Source organism: Pelecanus crispus, chromosome 19 (genome assembly GCF_030463565.1).
Source record: "Pelecanus crispus isolate bPelCri1 chromosome 19, bPelCri1.pri, whole genome shotgun sequence".
Lineage (NCBI taxonomy): Eukaryota > Metazoa > Chordata > Aves > Pelecaniformes > Pelecanidae > Pelecanus > Pelecanus crispus.
This window is the reverse complement of record NC_134661.1, coordinates 6,435,122-6,453,436: the sequence shown is the minus strand read 5'-3', so window position 1 is coordinate 6,453,436 and position 18,315 is coordinate 6,435,122. Positions and strand designations below refer to the sequence as shown.

Below are 18,315 nucleotides of genomic sequence, written 5' to 3'. Positions count from 1 at the left end.
CAGCACATTTACATTTTAAACAATGATTATTAAAAGGAGGATTTTGAGGCAATGGAATATGGATGTCACCATTACAAAGTCACTTCATACCAGTAGCTGCTGTAATACTGCAGACTTACATTTCATTAGCAGACTTACTTTGTTGTTTGGTTTTGCTTCCCCCCACCCCCCCCACTAAAGCATAAGTTTTTCCTGCAGAAGTTCCGACAGTTGGAGTGATCAGCATTTCCTGATTTTGTATCCAAAACCTAGAATAACTAATGACTTTAGCAAGAGACTTGGATTGCTGTAAAGCTAAAAACCCCGGGAGTAAGCTGTTACTTCTGACAGCTGAGGTGAGCGGGTGACTGAACTTACAAAGAAAATAACAGATACAAAAGTTTAGTGACCCAAGAATGGCAAAGTGGTGTTAATGCATGAAGGGACAAAGCCCCCAAGCTGCTCAGCAGAAATCCCAATAGCAATTTTTAAGCTAGTGAGTCAAAAATGCTTTGCTTCACCACTCTCTGTGGCTTCCCCATCAGCTGGCATGAACTGGGCAGTAACAAGCACATTGTGGGCCATACCTTAAACCCTACACCTCCAACACAAGCACAAAGGCCTTGATCCACAGCCACAGATTCAGTTTAATGAATCAGACCCACAAACAAAGTAAAACACTTGTTTCACTCCCTCAGAATTCCATTTGTTTCAAAACCCAAGACAGCTATCTCAATTCACAACAGAACAGCCCTAAGTACTACCACAGCAATATGATCTGCTACTTGGATGGACATCATTCATGGCATCTATTCTGGAAAGTACTCCAGGTATCAACTTCCAGCACAGAGAAAACAAAGATTTGCTAGGATGTATTCTGCCATAAGAACAGCAGCTCTACACAGCCTATTCCACCCCACAAAAATGCTCCCTAGCCTCTGCTTGTCACTTGTCCACAGAAATACACCAAAACCACACGCTCCATCACCATTTGTGGCTGCAGGCATCTCAGCTCAAACGATACATGTGCCCCATCCAGTCTCACATAGGTCTCAGCTCCTCTTAGTCAACAAGATCCCAAGGAGGAGAGAAAGGAGGTTGGGAACAAACAAGGAGGTAGATGACACGTCTCAAAATTACTCCTCCTTTCCTTTTCCAAGGCTGTCTCTGCTGTGCTTTCACACTGCTTCCTGACAACAGAGTAGGCATTACATTTTGTGCCTTCTAAATAATTAGCAAAATGAGGCACTAACCCCAGAGGCAGAGCAAAGAGGAGAACACAACCCAGACTGAGCAAAGGATGCAGAGTGAGCCTTTTTGCCTAGGAGGCTGGACCCAGAAGTCCCCCAAACCTGCTTAGGTACCCTGCTCTGACAGCTGTTCAAATTCTTAGCACTCCTCTTGTTTAACTTTTGTCTTTCTGGTTGAGGGGAAGACCCTGTGGAACCTATTACACCAACTCCTGTGACGCTGTAACTATGCTACTACAGCTTCCTATACAACCTCCAACCTTCACAGGATTGAACAAACCCCTAGAGATTCCCCTTGCTGGTTTATAACCTGGTATGGCTGACAGCTATATCCAAGAGCAATCACAGAGGGAACAGCTATTGTTCTCTCTAGCTCATTCTCTTCCTTCATAATAATTGAATAATTAGCTGAATAAGTCTTTCTTCAACCACTGACCACTGGGGAGTTTTCTGCTTCTCCCTGCATTTTGGCTTAAGCTTCTGTTCAGCCAAATCTTAGACTTGATGGGGCTCACACTGCTCTACTCCTGCACCAATATTTCTTTCAAAAACCAGAATTTTCAGAAGAAAAACTTATTAGCCTAGTCTAAGCTTTACTATGCAGAACACACGTTACTAGGATTATGGTGGCATTAAGCTTAATCCTATTTATGTTAACACAGCTTTGTGTTCCAAAAAAAGACCTGTACCTTGTAATGGTTAAGAGTAGCTCCCTTACCTACAGGAAGTTGGAACCCCGATTGCTTCAGCTCCTAGGCAGATCATTGTAGGGTGCTTATATACAAGTCACTCCAGAAGCCTTAGAAGACTTCACAGGGCAGGAAAGGATTTTTAAAGCAAGGTACTAGGGGCTACCTGCAGTTGTAAGGAATTTCCCAACTGGCAGGCACTTCTGCTGGTAAATTACAGGTTAGCACTTCAGTAAGCCCAACACATCTCAGAGCAGGATTTTACTGTGGATCACGTATTCAGCACATACCCTGAAGAAGTGCCTCCGACCTACTGGCTATCGGAAAACAGCCGTAGAGGTCAGGAGCATGTATCTTTGTGCTTTCAGTTGACAGCCAATGATACACAGGAGGAAAATGCTCTTCCAGGGTCAGCACATTTTTCTCAGTGGCTGTAATCCCTTACTGATAATTACAATTAAGTGTCATTATCTGGTGGAAGAAAAGCAGCAGCTCTCTTGCAAATCTGCCAGTTGTAGATGTCCTTGCTATTCTCATTTAACCAGTGCAATTCACCACCTGCTGCTTAGGGCTTGTGTTTCTCCTCTCTCAAACATCAATCAGTCCAGTCTGCCTGATAGTAAATATAGGTAGATCACAATGCTATTCTGTCCTTTATTATCAGTGTCATCTACATATACATTACGCTGTATGAGGTTAATTTTCACCTCTTCTGAGATTAGGGTATTGCACATTTTGAAGCTGGCCAAATCTTCATTCTTGGACAAACCCATTCTTTAGCAGGCAGATGCCTTCAGAGGGCCTCATCTCCTTGCTATCGTGTTACAGTAGGCTCCCATGACATTCTCGGCTTCTAGGAAGAGACTACTTTTCTGTGTTCATTTGATGAATTTGAATCTATCCTTATTGTTGGATTTAGGGAATCAGCCTGGAAGAATAATGTTTCTCATAATCTTTACTCTGTTTTTCCTTTATACCCTATGGACGCTGCCCAAGCACCAGGTCTAATGAGGTCAGTAATAATAGTGCTCATGGTATGAGGTTGGTCCCAGTATGAAAGGCATTTAGTGTCTTGTCTGTTCAGAGCACTGAACCAAAAGTCTGCAACAACAAAGCTCAAAGGCTAGCCTAATTGCATCAGGATGTAATGTTTAAGGCCTTGTATGATTTCTAAGCTTTCTGACATTACCTTAATTAGATGGGAACTGTAATTTTCCATCCAGTGTTTCTCCAGATTGATTTGTCTTTGTTTGAGAAGGCCTTTGTAGAAGCAGAAAATAAAAACTCACAAGCAAGGAAAATGTTTCTCTCTGCTCTCAAAGCCAGCAGATTTTTTTTTCTCAGAATTGCAGCTTAAATGTGATTCAGGCTGTTTCATGTATTGAGATAGCTCCTGATGCATCCAACAGTGAAAACCACCCAATTACGACCAGAATGATGCCAGAACGACCATAGGCACCCACAGGACTCCTCTTTCATAAAACTTTTACTTTAAAGCAGGAGGTGTAATTTAATTCAAAATAACTTTTGGTCTGATGTGTATTTTCCAAATCTTCTATAAACAGCCTGTCTCAAGCACAGGAGACGCCTCAGTACAGCAACACAGTTTGGAAAAGGCGGCACCCGTGCAATCTGGTGCACACCAGGAGACAGAAATAGTGTGTGAGCTGCAAAAGACCAAGAGTTCCTTAACCCTTCACCCGTATCTGAGTGAAAACACGGACATTTCCAACACCCTAACATGTCTGGACAAGGATTCTTCACTGATCTGCTGAGTCCCAGAAAGAAGGATTATCCTGAAGTCTCGATGAAATTCTAGCCAGCACGTTTTCTATAACTTCTAAGGTCAATTTCGAAGAGTCAAGCAGCACAAACCTTTGGGAGGAGCAGCCAAACAATGCCCTTAACCCGTGCTATGTTCCAGGCACACTCAGTTGGATTTTCCTTATCTTAATATAAACTGTTTCTTTGGTTCAGTGAATTTACCACAAGCAGTAGCCACCTGTTTCTCTAGCCAGATTCAAGAATATAAAGGCCAGGCTTTCTGATGTTCTAGTCCAGACAACATTTTTGAAACCACTGAGTCTGACTACCATTCATCAACTCTTCAGGTCTGTGCAAAGATTTTAGAAAGCAAGTGCCTGCAACTTTAGAATGCTTTGGCCAGATCTTTAGAAATACTTTAGAGACATTCCTGTCATCCTGGGTGTTCAGAACAAATGTAAAGAATTAAATCCTCCTCTCTGTACGCAGCTTCCTAAACACAGATCTCACACAAGAACTGATTCTGACCTTCATTCAGAATGTCAGGATGGGGAGAACACTGTCTTTGTCTCCAGAGGGAGAAGAGCAGCAGTTTTTTGCTCAAATCCTGGCAGTACTGCTGGGTTGAAATGACTGTGGCATACTGGCTAAACTACCACTTGTTACTGGGAGGGGAACAAGTGTCTATTCTACTAAGACAGCAGCTCACTGGCAGACTTCAGATGCCAGCTCAAGTTCTGGAAGGTCTGCGAAGGATAAAGTTTAGAGCTGAAGGTGTATTTCACATCTTACCTGAATGCAAACAATAGCAAGAATTTCCAGAGTGCCCAGCCATCCGGCAGGACACATAATTTTTGACTGCAAAGTTTTCCACATCTTTCACAGTCCTTTACCCATTAACAGGGAGAGCTTAAGTGTTAAACAGCAAGGCCCAATTCCATTCAAACTTGCTAAATTCTTTCTACCACTTTGATTTTTACTTCTTGTTGCACAGCCAATAGCTGTCATGCTCCATTCCAGAGACATACAACTTTCAGTACAGGATGAAGTAATTCTTACCTGTGCTTATATATACTGGTATTTTATTAATGTAATGTTGCATTTTAGAATGCATTTGGAAGAGCTTAGTAGATGCAAATATAAGATCTCTTTAAACAGCTCATGGAGCCAGCAGCACCACTCATGTCTGAAAGACAGTTATGCTCAGTAGTTTGTTGCAACCTAATAATAACTAACCTTAAGTCTCTTCCCAAGAAACTGGGCCTAGGTGGGCAAATGGCAAGAAATGCATGTCTGACAGTTTTTTATCTCTGTAGAACCAAAGAGTTATTTAATTTGTGCAGAACAAAAGCCTGATGATTTCATTTTCCCTTTTAATATAAGAAGCCTTTTCCTTCTATTGATCTTTTGCCAAGACATATCCTTGCTTCAGACAGTGATCTCACTTGTGCCACTCATCTGCCAGATAGGGGTATTTTTGTGAGTGGCATCTAAGTGTGCTTTCTTTAAACAGTAATTTTGCCTGTCACTTTCATACACCACACACAAGCATTCTCCCTGCAATTAATCTGTTTTCTACCTATACCTCCTTTAACTCCAACCTCCTGTTGGTAAAAACCCTGTGATTACTCACTATACCTTCCACACCCACAGTGGCAGTTCTTGCACCCTTTTCATGTTCAGAAATCTGAAGATGGTATGCGTTCCTTAAACAAATTCACTATCATTGCAGGCAGCAACTACTCCAGAAGTCTACCAGATAGGAAGTCATGCAAAACAAATCTTGCTAGGATCTATTCCTTTGAATCAACAGTCAGACATGCACACCCCAAAATGTCACTGCCATTTGAAGCCAGACTGCTGCTTTAGGGATAGTTTCTGGCACTTTTGCAAGATGTTTTAGTGCCTCTGCATTTTCCCCAATCTGGTATTTCGAGGCCCTTTTCTCTCACAGGTAGTGTTTCTATGCAAGCATACAGGCAAAAAGCTGAGCCACAAGAGATCTTTTACTGTAAACTGCCAGTACTTTGGAGTACATGATTCACCCTGAATTATCAAATGGTTCCACTACACCCAAACAAAGTCTAAGGTCTGTCAAAATAAGTTGCACTGAGACATCCCCTGATGCTTCAGGAAAGAAAAGGAGCATTGTTCCTTATTTAGCAGAATGTAGTCACTAGCCCTGTACAGACAGGGAAAAGAAGCTTTGTGAAGAGACTGAGCACACAGTATGACTGAACAGTGCTTTTTGCAAGCAAGACCTTTCATATGAAGAAAATGGGAAGTGACACCCAGTGAGGTTGGCTGGTCCAGGATGAAGGGCACTAAAGGCACATTTAGGACACAGACTATTCCTCATTCTGCCAATGACTCGCTGTGAATTTGGCAGCCCACTTTACCTCTGTGTGCCTCAGTTTCTAGCTATAAAGCAGCTGTACTGATGTTTATGTTCCCTATAAAATGCTTTGATAACAATAAATCTTTGACTGTTACTGTGCAAATGCACTGTAATACACCCTGCCAAAGGACAGCCACTGCTATGCAACCAAGTAATAGCCTCACTTAGACATACAGTAAACCTCAGGTAGGGATTGAATCCTAACTGCTCAACCCCTAATCCTATATAACAGCAGATACCTGCCCTTGCCAATAGTCCTATTGCTGGCCAGGCACAAGGGCTTTGGGAAAAATGGGTAAGAATTCCTGCTAGGGCAAGCAATTGTCTGCTAAAATACATCTCCACGTAAATCCAGGTGTGGGAAGCCCCAGCTGTGTTTTCTGATGTCTGTACTTCAGGCTTACCAGCGTTAGAATGCAGTCTCTTGCAGACCAGACAGGCAAGCTGCCAAGGTTCACATGGTTCTTCAGATCCCAGCCTTTCTCACTCTGGCCAAGCCTTAAACAAGTGTGCCTGACCATACGCTTTAACAGTGTGGAGCAGATGTAAAATACTAGTGGACTCATACCAAAACAAAGCTGATGTGAAATGAGACTTGGCACTACTGTGTGGAAAACAGCAACATCTCGATAAAGCTTAATGTATTTAGTGAAACCCAGGCTCTGAGGTATTTGGTACTACAGGGAGAATTTAGTTATCGGCCGGTCCTAATGGGCTGAACTGGACAAGGGAGACAGGAGTCAAAACAGCTCTCTTCATAGTGAATCCTATTAGCTATAAATAGCACTCATTGCAAGGAGAGGGTGAGTGCAAGATTCTTCTGCTAAGATCACAGCAGCAAAGACATTTTTATCACAGATCATGCATGTTACTCCAAGAGGAACAGAATGGCTGCCAGAACAAGACAGTAGCAAGTCTATGCTGCCAGAAAATTACTTCAACCAGAAAAGCAAACCAAAACGAAACCCAGGTCATCTCCCACAGCCAAGGATTCAGATCTCACGGACAGGATGCCATCTCATCAGCTCAAGTCCACCAGCAGATACAGCAAACCTTGAAGAGCGAGGTAGACAGACTGTATGTGTGGGAAATCCAGGAAATACCTACTGCAGATGCCACCCAGCTAAGAACCTACTACTCAAGGAAAAATATTACATGAAGCACTTGGTGAGGGGGCAGGCAATGAGCAGCCTACTAGGGAGAGAACACAGCGCCCTGCCTGCACTGCACCACTTCCTGTGTGCATACGGCTGAGGATTAGCAGTTCTCACATAGCAAAATGTGTAGGTATTTCCACACGCAGACAGAGCCTTATGCAGTAACCTTGCACTTCACTTTGCTGCTGTTGGAAGACCTTGATTTCAAAACACCGTCCGCTTGGGCTCTTGAAAATTCACTGCCATTTCACTCTCTGGAGAGGAGCCAGTCCCAGGCTGGTTGTTCAACATAATCTCAGAGGGAAAAAATAGCCATTTCAAATGACTCACTGCACACAAGCAACTACATAATTAAGATTGACAGAGGAAATGATCTGACTTGAAAATGAGAAGGTATATTATTGTTAAAATACAGACACATTAATGTCTTGGAGCTGTCAGGCCCATATCTGACACATTTCTGTGTGCCCCATCTGTTTTAAAGAACTGACAGAAGTGTGAGCACGTATCTCAAATAAACTGCATTTCTTCAAGGAGAGCGAACAAGCTGAGGCCACGTGGGCAGAGTCACCACAGAGGAGACCATGCCCTCTATGGTTTCCTTGCATTATAAACTACTGCTTTTAGCAGCCATACATTCCCATGCCACGATCCAGCTGTGAGATTGAATTATTTAGCTGCCTCAGAGCAGGGTAAGTCTCAATAAACAGGGAAACACCTTCAAGGCAGGGTAGTCTATTAATGAGAGAGGGGCAGGAGCTGCAAGATGCCGACAGGGGAGTTCACTGCATTTCAACATTAAACAAAAGTCATCCTGCTTTGGATGTCTGCAGGTGACACTGTCCACAACATACTTTGGCCAGGGACTCTGAAAGCCAAGAGAAATACACTGGCCTGAACTTGCAATTTATAGGGCCCCTTTAGCAATCTGTGATTATGTTCATCATGGAGAGAGCATCAGTCTAACAGATGATCTGTGAAGCAGAACAGGCATTAGCTGCAGAAGGGGCAACTATGCTGCATTCTCCATGCCCGCTCACAAGACAATAAGGCTGATCGGGTGGCTCTCAGCCAGCAGGATGGACAGAGAGGGAAAAGAATGCAAAGGAACAAAAGAAACTTGCCTGTAGCATCTTGGCTGTGTTGGATAACTTTGCAGGCATGGTTTATCGACCAAAGGTGCAAGATAAATACACACAATGAATATCCCTAGAGAAACTGGAACTATGCCTGGCCTCTAGGTCCCAAGCAGGTGTTGGGTTGCACCTGAGCTCTGCACATACACCTAGGAGCTTGCTAGCAACTTACTTGTGTATGTTAATGCACAGATTTGGAAAGTACATCCTTGTATTTCAAAGTATCTAGTCACCAAAAGAGCCACCAGGCCAGAAAAGATGCTCTATCAAAAGAACAGATACTGAGTCTGCAAGGCAATTCCTGCAATACCCCAATTCACTGCTTGTGTTAAATTAAGTCCGACTTTCTATCTTGAATCTGTTTATATACCCAAACATTAGGTTTAGTAGCCACTCACTTCCAGCCTTCTAACATCAGTGCTGTGTTGGGCTCAGACACCTTGGGACACTTTCAGATTCAGGGACTTCTATAAATAAACACCTAAGGTACAAAGAGATAGGGGAGGAAGTACAGTTGGTAGATCAAAACAGAAGGCATGGAATTACAGGGTTTCTTCTCATTTCCAGCTGTGTCTGTGATGTGATGCATATCCTTGGCAAGTCACTTAATCTCTCTATACCATAGGTTCTGCACTTGCAAAATTGATTTGAATTTTACTTCTGTTATGATGTGAAGCATGTGATGTGGCAGAGAGATTCCAATTGGGAAACATGAGAGCGAATCTGTTTTTATGGTGGGAGAGGGACTTTTTTTCCACAGCTGAGCAGTCTGTGGGTAAAACCAGACAGTGAGGGTGGGGCTAGCACTGAATGTAAAACTATTCTTTGCTCCTGTTATTAATTATGTTATTAATATACAGGTTACTATAAGCTTATGCCAGAGAAGGATCTGCTGCCCTCGAGCACAAGAAGTGTAAGCTTGAGCTAAAGCAATACCTTTGCTAGCTAAAAATGAGACTGAGAGACTCTGTGGAGGAGGGGATGGAGTATTTACACAGTTACGCAGAGCAATCAAAGGGGGCCTGTGGCTGGTGTGAAGTTGTGAGGCTCAAGTTTCATGCCCAGTTTGTTTTCCCCATGATGCTGTTAGGCCTAGGACCGATGTTCATTTTCTGTGAAGAATGGAGCATGGAGGCAGAACAGTCAGGTGACAGCTGAGCTTTGCAAGGGTGAGGAACCACTAAACACAAACAAAAATAAGCTATGCACTCTAAGAAAGAATAAAAAACATGAAGAGACTATCCCTGCCATCAGGTGAGAAAGCAAATAGCAGCCACTGTTTGGTTTCAGCACAAGCCCCCACAATTTTCCTTCCTTTTCAGCTTACAGACAGGAAATCGTGCTCCAGCACGGTCTGCACGATGCACAGCCAGGCACTGGCTGCCCCGGCATTTTGTACTGAGTCCACAGAGAGTCCAATGGAACTAATTTTTTGTGCACCCTAAAGAGGGAAGCCAACAGCAATCTGCACTCCCCATGCAGTTACAGGATTCCCGTCTCTGGAATTTCTTGGTACTTCTCACTCCTTATTTGATGATTTATTAGTCTCCCTAACAGCAGAATAAGCAAATAAAGAACACTTTTAAAATTACATTTTCCTGACCAAGATGAATTTCAGTCCCCTAGGGATTCAACTTACAGAGTAAGATGGGGAAAAAAATAGCCAGCCTGCTCTTTGTCAGCCTCTCCCAAGAAACGTGTGTCCACAAAGCAGATTTACAGGCTGACACCCTTCAGAAGTAGAGACTTCACATACTCAGGAGAGGAGTAAATTCTCTAAAGTAAACTGTGCTCCATAATGTTGCCGCAGTTCACATTATTTACTGGTACTACAGTAAAGCGCTGCGAAGAGAATAAAAACCCGAGCTAAAAACAAACACCAGCTGTAAAGCAGCCACAAACTCTTTAAAAACTGTTGCTGATTTGCAGACCTCGGGTTGAGCTGCCCAGTATGCCTGTCTGCTAGTAAGCAGCTCTCCTGCCCTGAAATCTTGCTCATTTTTCTCCTTCTCTGTTCCTCGAAGCACTGGGAGACATAACAGTTCCTGAGAGATGCTGCACCAAAGCATGCTGCCTTGCCCCGGAAAGGTCTGTGTGAGCCTAGGGACATGCGTTTACCTCTGTGAAGCCCTCCTGAAGAATATCCAGTAAATTGCCCCTGGCCAAACAACCGAGCATTCTCCACAAATCCAGCGGGTTGGGATCTCAGAGGACACAGGGCAGATCCTCCAGCTCTGGGCACGACCTCTTCCTCCTTCTCCCGAAGACAAAGAGTTGGAGCTCATCAGGAACCGCATTCATAGTCCCATACGTGCAGCCCGTTACTGCACAGAGTTGAGCCGCAGCCAAGGCTTGCACAGGGCATGCTCGGGAGGGAGCTGCCGGGGGAGTGGCAGGAGAGATGTCACACGGTTCCTATGGAAACGCTCCAGCTTACAAGATGCAGGCCCAGGACTGAGTTGGGGAAACATCTGAAACCCATTTCCAGCAGTCGTACTCACACAAAACCTGCTGCGTAAAAGAGATTTTCAAACCCACCAAACACAGCAAACCCTGTACGGCGTGGGGGCTGGGAGAGAGTCAAAGAACAGCAAACAGCAGATGCCTTGCTCAGCTAGGAAAGCAAAAGGAAAGATGGCAAGAGCTGCCAGCTTTAACTCTCAGCAATCGTTCTGCAGCCCCGAAGAAACAGCAGTGTTGTCAGCAAGCTGGTAGAGACAGGAAGCTGCAAACCAGGCTACAACACAGCTAGTAACGTTTGCACAGTACTCAGCTCTGCTCTAGCTGCCCTGGCAATGAAGTCGAAAGAAGAAGGCAGAAAACTTTCAAACTAGAATTAAATACAATCCCCAGCAAATTTTTCTAAGTCAATAACAACTGCATTCATACCAGAAACAAGTATCAAATATCTCCAGGCAATCTCTCAAACTTCATCTCACCTTATAGTAAATGCCATGGGGAAGTAAAAACAAAAAAGAAAAACCTCTCAGAATGGATGACAGCGCCTTCTGCCAGGGGCTCTGGCTACCAGTCCACAGAGCAACACTGCAAGTACTGCCCAGTGGTACCAGACTGTGCCTTCAGATTTCAAAATATCTGGCCAAACATTCCTAAGTGTGAGACACATTTGAAAACAAACATGTTTTTCTGCCTAAGCATTGAAGCATCTGGAGGAAAAAGCAATCGCATAATTTTACCATTTTACCCTGTCACATATGGAGATGCAGCTAAAATACAGAAAGACAAGCAACAGGTAATTTTCCTCTGTAACCAACCCAAGTCATTCAAAAAGGAGTCTCCCCACGCCTCCATGACATAAGTTTTAAATTATTTATTCATATTTGCCTTCCCTGCTTTTCATAATTCAGTGGCAACTGAGATTTTTATGTTTTCATTGATTGTAAAATCACATCTGTTAAGCAAAACAACAGATTACGGTGAGGCTTTCCATAAAGTCTTGTAAGCTGGCAATGCTGGTGGTTAGTACCTCGATCCAGTTTACTTCTGAGACTCAAAATGCCATTAAATAGACAGCAATATTTATCCCCATTTTTTGTGATGCAACCAAGTAGCTTATGCCTTTGCAATTTCAATAAAATTTCATAGAAAACCTGAATTTCATAGAAAAACTTAATTTCATAGGAAAACTGAATAAGTGGTTTTCCCATCAGACAGAAAGTGACCTAATTAAAAAAAAAAAAAAAACAACAACCACAAAATACACCCTGAGCCTTTTCTGTGGACTTTATAATGCTATTTTTGACTAATAATCTCACAGAAAAACTTATATTTATTATCTGGTTTTCGGTGCTACACAGTAAACATACATTCATAGAAGACTTCTAATATTAACAGGTAAGGATGCTGAGATCATTCCTTCCCTATATCACTTCAATTTCTGGAATAAAATAAATTAACTCCAGATGTACTGATGTAAAATCAAATGTAGTCTGAATGTACAGAGAGGTTGCAGATGGCTGTTAGGTATTCTCTGATTGTTTTTATAATTTGCTTTATGAATTTGATAGCAGATTAAATATTTTATGCTCATAATCCTTGCAAGCTTTAGATATTTACCCTTGTCCTTTGAGGAGCAGAGAAGCCAAAGGCAGGGAGTCCCTAGCCACAGACTTTACACTGGAGACATAACCCAAATTTACAGGATTAAAAAAAAAATAAAAATAAGAATAAAGAGATAATCTGTTCAAACAGAATAAAAATGCGAAACACAAACAGGATTTAAATGTAAAATGTACTGTTTAAATCATGGTGATACACTGAGAACACCAGTTCCTTTATCATGGTCCACCTCATTGGCATTTAGCGGGTGTCCTGTTGCATTAGTGATAGGCAACAGTGAAGCACTTTTAAAACCTGTACTCCACCCTGTAAGAACTACAACACATCTGGGCAACAGCAGGATATCGAGACGGCCATAAAGTCACTGCTTGCAGTGCAGCCTACATTTGTCCATAGAGCTTGTATGTTAAGTCTTGGCAGGCATCTCCAGTTTGTCAGGGGTGCAGACGGGCTTTGTTCAGAAGTGGGACACAGCGATTTGATCATCTAAACTCAAACCAGTTCCAAGGTCCCTGTACAAGCTCTCTGTGGCACCACCCCCAATTACAGCTTAGCGGTCATATGAGATACATAACACATCCTTCAATCACAGCGTGCTCCCCATGCCACTGCATAGCAGGACACATTACACAGCGTGATGGTGAGGGGGCCGTCAGCCACATGGATTGAGCAGCTGGCTTTGCATACAAACCACACAAAGAATCCTGGACTTCCTTTCAGAAACATAGTGATGGAGCTATATACGTGTAACAGATAAAGTAGTCAAATGTGGTCTAGAGACGGGCAATTTCTCATAGGCCAACCAAATACAGCAAATGACAAAAACCACCCACGTAGTTATTAGTACCAAGAAGCATTTCTCTCACCCCTACGCCATATACCCCTATTTCCTGGCACAAATCAGAGGACCTAAAGCCAGATGTGCCACCCATAGTACAGTAGTGCCATCCCTGAGAAATGCAGAAATACTATCTCAGCTGAACATATTGGGGGAACTGTGAAGAAGTTGGTTTGGATCGGAGAGACTGTTCAAGCCAGAAGTCCTATCCTGCCTGCCTTTTTGATCAACCAAGAAAAGCTGGGACTGATACCTGTTATTCAGGTAGTCCCATATCCCTGTTACAGAGCTTCTACCTACCAGAACACCAACACAGCGAAAGGCAAAGTGTTCTCATTATACATGCCAGGTTCAGGTATAGGCCTGCTCGTGATAGGTTTTCCATCAGAGATTTTGTCATCAAAGATTTGCTTCTACATGGGGTTTCTTATCTTTGAAACAGAACTGCCTCGCTTTGACAATATGAATGTCAGCGAACAGAAACTAGGCCATTTCTGACGGCTAGACTGAGAGGCAGAGCATGCTGAGCCATTCTTCTGTTTATTGTGGTAACAGACGTGCCGCTTGGGTGTATGTGTGTGCTGAAAATACCTTTTAAAAATTAACCACTAGTTCTCCCATCTTTGTGTTTCACTCTTAAATTTCAAGCTTCTTGTAGCAGGAATCATATTTTTCTTTCAGTTTTATAACATCATAATAGATGCCTTTGAATGTTATCTTTGCAAGAAGCAAACAAAACAGCCTCTCGCTAAAACTAATGGTTCACAACACTCCCTGAAAATGATTCCAAAATGAAGGGCACGGGGCAATGATATCAAAAGGAAGAGGATCTCCGCATCAACTGTTCCTGGTGTGACGGTCAGAACCTGTAGGACGGGAGTTTGGTTGGTGGCATTGCCCTCTCCTGGCCAGTTCCAGCATAACTCTAACCCTTGTACTTGCCTCTGGAATTCTGGGCAAGTTGCATGACAAGGGCCTGTTACTGCTCCATTTCCTGTTGTTGTGATGAGGCTGTCGTCGTGTCACAGCAGCACCACTAGTATCAACAAATAAGCCTTCCTTCAAGCCTTCCATCCCAGGATTTTAAGGCACCTGATCAACATTCTCCGATTGTTTCACTTATCAGTTCTTGAGAAACAGAGAAAGATCAATGGCCACAGTTCAGCTCTTGCTAATAAAATTTTGGTTGGGGAAATAAAAGCAAGTGAGTCTGATTCAGAACCAAAGGCTGTGAGGCTTGTGAGGCCATGACTGCAGTAACAGCAAAAAGAGCTGCCTAATGCAACTAATGCCTTTGTGTCACTGAGTGTCCCCTCCCAACCTCCCCAGCAAGTACCCAAAACAGATGTCAGACACAAAAAGGACTCCTGGAAACTCACGGAGGGTGCAGCAGGCTGTGATGTGTGTTGGGGCACCATGTCCACCAGAGTTCCCGGGCTGGATGCCACAGCTCAGCTCAGTGCCAAGGGAATGTACCAGCACTCCTTTCCCCTTGAAGCCTGTGGGGGAGAAGAGAATGTATAAAATACAAAGGAAAGAATTTTCTTAGAGGGAGAACAGACTTACCAACGAAGTGTCTGAATATTAAGCAAAACAAAGGAGGAAAGTTGCTACTTCTTTCATTGCCTGCAGAAAACAAATTTAAGGGCTACAGTCTTAGGTAAATTTGTATATTTTTGTATTTTCTTCCACATGTAAAGTATGTATGGTGGACAGAATTCCCCTGAAACACGTGTAAAAAGGATTCCCGATTACATTGGCTTACGCTGCACATAGGATCTTATTATCTCTTCCCATTTGTGGAGGGGGAATCCAAATTCAACAGGAGTCAAATATGCCAGGCAAATCTGTATTGGTCCTTACTGTCAAATATTCAGGGTATTACTTGATTCGGTGCATTTCGCCCAGACAGCAACAATTCATAAATAACTTTAGGAAACAATTCCACATGCTGGCATTTATGTTTAGGAATTTTCCGGTAATCTGTATTTTCTTTGCTTAGTCTTCCTTTAGAAGTCTGGAGTGAAGTCTGGTGAAAGGGAAGGCGGGGGCGTTTGGAAGAGTTAACTGAATGGCTAATGGTAAGATTCCTTGAGAAAGACTGAATGCCAGTAGGAATCGCTGGTTTTAAGAATCATTTAAAGGTGGGCAGGAGCGTAACCCTTAGGCAGATGGTCACGATTACCTTGGTCGTGTCATCCCGCTACACCTCTAGGGACCAAAGGTCGGGGGTAGGACAGGACGGGTAACAGCGGCAGAGCCAAGCTGGGTTGCTGAATCTGCTCGGGGTGGAGGTATTTTGGGGGCCATTGTGCAACGCGGGATGTGTGAGGGTGCAGGGAGGCCACGAGGAGTGGGGCAAGGCTCTGAGGCCTTGGAGGGCCCTGGGTGTCTCTGGAAGCGGGTGGTCCCGGGGGGACTGGAGCCTGGGGATCCCCGGGAGCAGGGCTGGCTGCGGGAGACCAGCGTATGGGGCACGGTAGGCCCGGGGCGGGGACTGGGGTACAGGAACGGGCCGCGATCGCCAGGAGCAGGTGGTCCCGGGGGTGAGGAGCCCCTGGGGAGGGGGTGGCACAGGGAAAACCAGGGTCCCCGCGGGGTGGGGTGCCGAGCCCGCCCCGCCGGGGCCCCGCGCCCTGGGCCCTACCTGCGCCCGGCGCGGGCGGGAGGCCGCAGGCCCGGCCCGGGCCCGGCCGCAGCGCGTCCCCGCTCGCCATGGGGACGGGGGCGGGACGGGGCGGCCCCGCGCAGGCCCCGCCCGGCAGCACCGGGCCCGCCTGCAGCCGGGGCGGCGGGGCCGGGGCTGGGGGCCCGGGAGCGTAGGCGAGAGCGGGCGCTCGGCACCCAGCGCGGGTGCTGCAGCAGCGGCACGTCCCCCCGCATCGGGCAGCAGAAGCGTGAGGAGCCCTCCGGCTGGGTGGGCCCCGGGCCCGGCTCCGCAGGCGCTCACCCGGGGCCGTGTCCGCGCCCCCAGAGCCCCAGTGCAGCAAACGGGCAACGGCGTCCCCCAGAAGTGCAAATTTATTCGTTAAAACTAAAAATTACATCTTTAACGTTCAAGGAACTTTTGATACCTTAACACTCATTTGACGCACAAACGTAACGACCTCGGGAAACACAGGAGATACGCTGTCGGAAGCTTTTAATACTCAGTGCAAAACCAAGTCCTTTAGAAAAATCCTTATTGCAGAACACGTGGCTTTCACATTTTGTCTATTCAAAGCCTGGTAAACAGGCAAAATTACTGTACTACTCCCGTTCCTATGCCCAGCATTCGATTATCTCTACGATACGCTGTACTTGCAGAAACAACACCTAGTACTAACGATGTATGCAAGCTGGAGCTCCTGAGGGAATAGAAGATAAACTACCATTCCAGGCTTTGAGGCACTCATTAAAAGATAGTTTCTACTGTAGCTCCCATTCACTCAGAATACGAAAGGGCTGATCCACAGATCAACAGAACTGAGTGACTAAGTGAAAGCAAGTTCCTCTGAGCCAAACCCAGTCCCACCTAGGTCCACAGTAAAATTGGTGTAACCTGATGGATGTGCAAATTTACTCCACTCTGGGCCCAGGAGCTTGACCTTAGTGTCTCTGCAGCTTGCTGTCCCCAGCCCCAGCTCTCCTGCTGGGTGAGGAAAAGCTTCAGTACCACACGCTGTGCATGCCACTGCAGTAACAGGCTATTTTACTTAAATTGTTTTTAAAAATGACCTGTTGGAGTCTGCACCTTCTAGAAAACCTCCCACCTCCTGAACTATAGTCCATATTTAATAATGTTTCTAAAAAATCCAATTTCTTCCTACAATGTGGAGGGCTTGCCTAGAACTGAAGCCAGCGTCCCTTTCTAGTTCTTGTACCGACGATTCAGTGCAAGGAGGTATATAACTGCCGCCCAGCATGAGCCAGATCTGGATCTGTGTTCCTGGCTGCCCCTCTGACAGCTGGGCTAGCAGGACTGAGTGCTAGAGTGTCCCATGCCTCCCTGACACACTCTTGTAAGTAAATCCTGTGCCTATTCAATCCTCCTCAGTTGGAAGGACAGGTTTTCATGCTGGGCATGGAGTACAGAAAGGAACTTGGAGGAGCAGAAAGAGGAATCCTTGGCACTCAAAAGAACCAGCCTTTCCAATAACATAATCCTGTACCCATTATAAATGAAGGGCCTTCTACTGCAGACTTACAATAGCCCCACTGAGGTCAGCTGGATAGCATGGGCAAAAAAAACCCTTTTCAGGTAGAAAAATATACTGTTCTCGTTATAAAAAAGGGGCCTTTTCCTGCAAATGTTACTCTGGCCTTACAATAGCCCTGCTGAGGTCTACTGGATAGCATGGGCAAAAAGGCAGAAAAATTGGAGGATTGGTCCTCAAAACACTTCCATCGTAGCAAATACTGCCCATACCAGCTTTATTTTTTGTAATAAGCAGGAACTCCTACACTTCCATCTTAGCAAATACTGCCCATACCAGCTTTATTTTTTGTAATAAGCAGGAATTCCTTCAAGCTTTTTACATTTAGCTGAGCCATAATATGCAAAATTATGTATGTTTATAAAATGTACCAGGATGTCTGTTTTTAAACACTGTCAATAACCAGGTTGTCCCACGATCTGCATTTAGCTCTGCAGACCATTATTTAGGGACAGAATGTACCAAGCATTGATTTAGTGCCTGAATATACTGCTTGGGAGCCCTGTTCAACTGCCAGTGCTGCAACTGCCAAATTCAGTCCAGTGGCAGAAGCCTTTTGGATGATTGCTATACTACATTACTAACACTATTTTAAATCCATGAACAAATTCTCAAAGGTGTATCTGGGACGGTTAGCAGAAAACACCACATGGTGTGTGCTCCATGTTACTGGGTTTTATAACTACGGCTGACAGTATGAAATAAGAAAAAGTGGAGGGAAAGTCCAAAGCCCTCTCTAAAGTTAACTAGGATTCATTCCCAGTATCTCAGGCATGCAGACAGCTGCTGTACTCTAAGGACTGGATAACTGCCCTAAATGTAGGCAGT

General features: G+C 44.6%; 1 protein-coding gene across 1 annotated transcript in view; it reads right to left on the bottom strand.

The window, feature by feature from the left end:
* Window positions 1-10,551, bottom strand: part of DIXDC1 (DIX domain containing 1) — a 37,246-nt gene extending 26,695 nt beyond the window's left edge. The window contains exon 1 of the mRNA XM_075723281.1: window positions 10,492-10,551. Coding sequence (XP_075579396.1) covers window positions 10,492-10,551 — 60 coding nt within the window. The remainder of the gene's footprint in view (window positions 1-10,491) is intronic.
* Window positions 10,552-18,315: the final 7,764 nt, after the last annotated feature.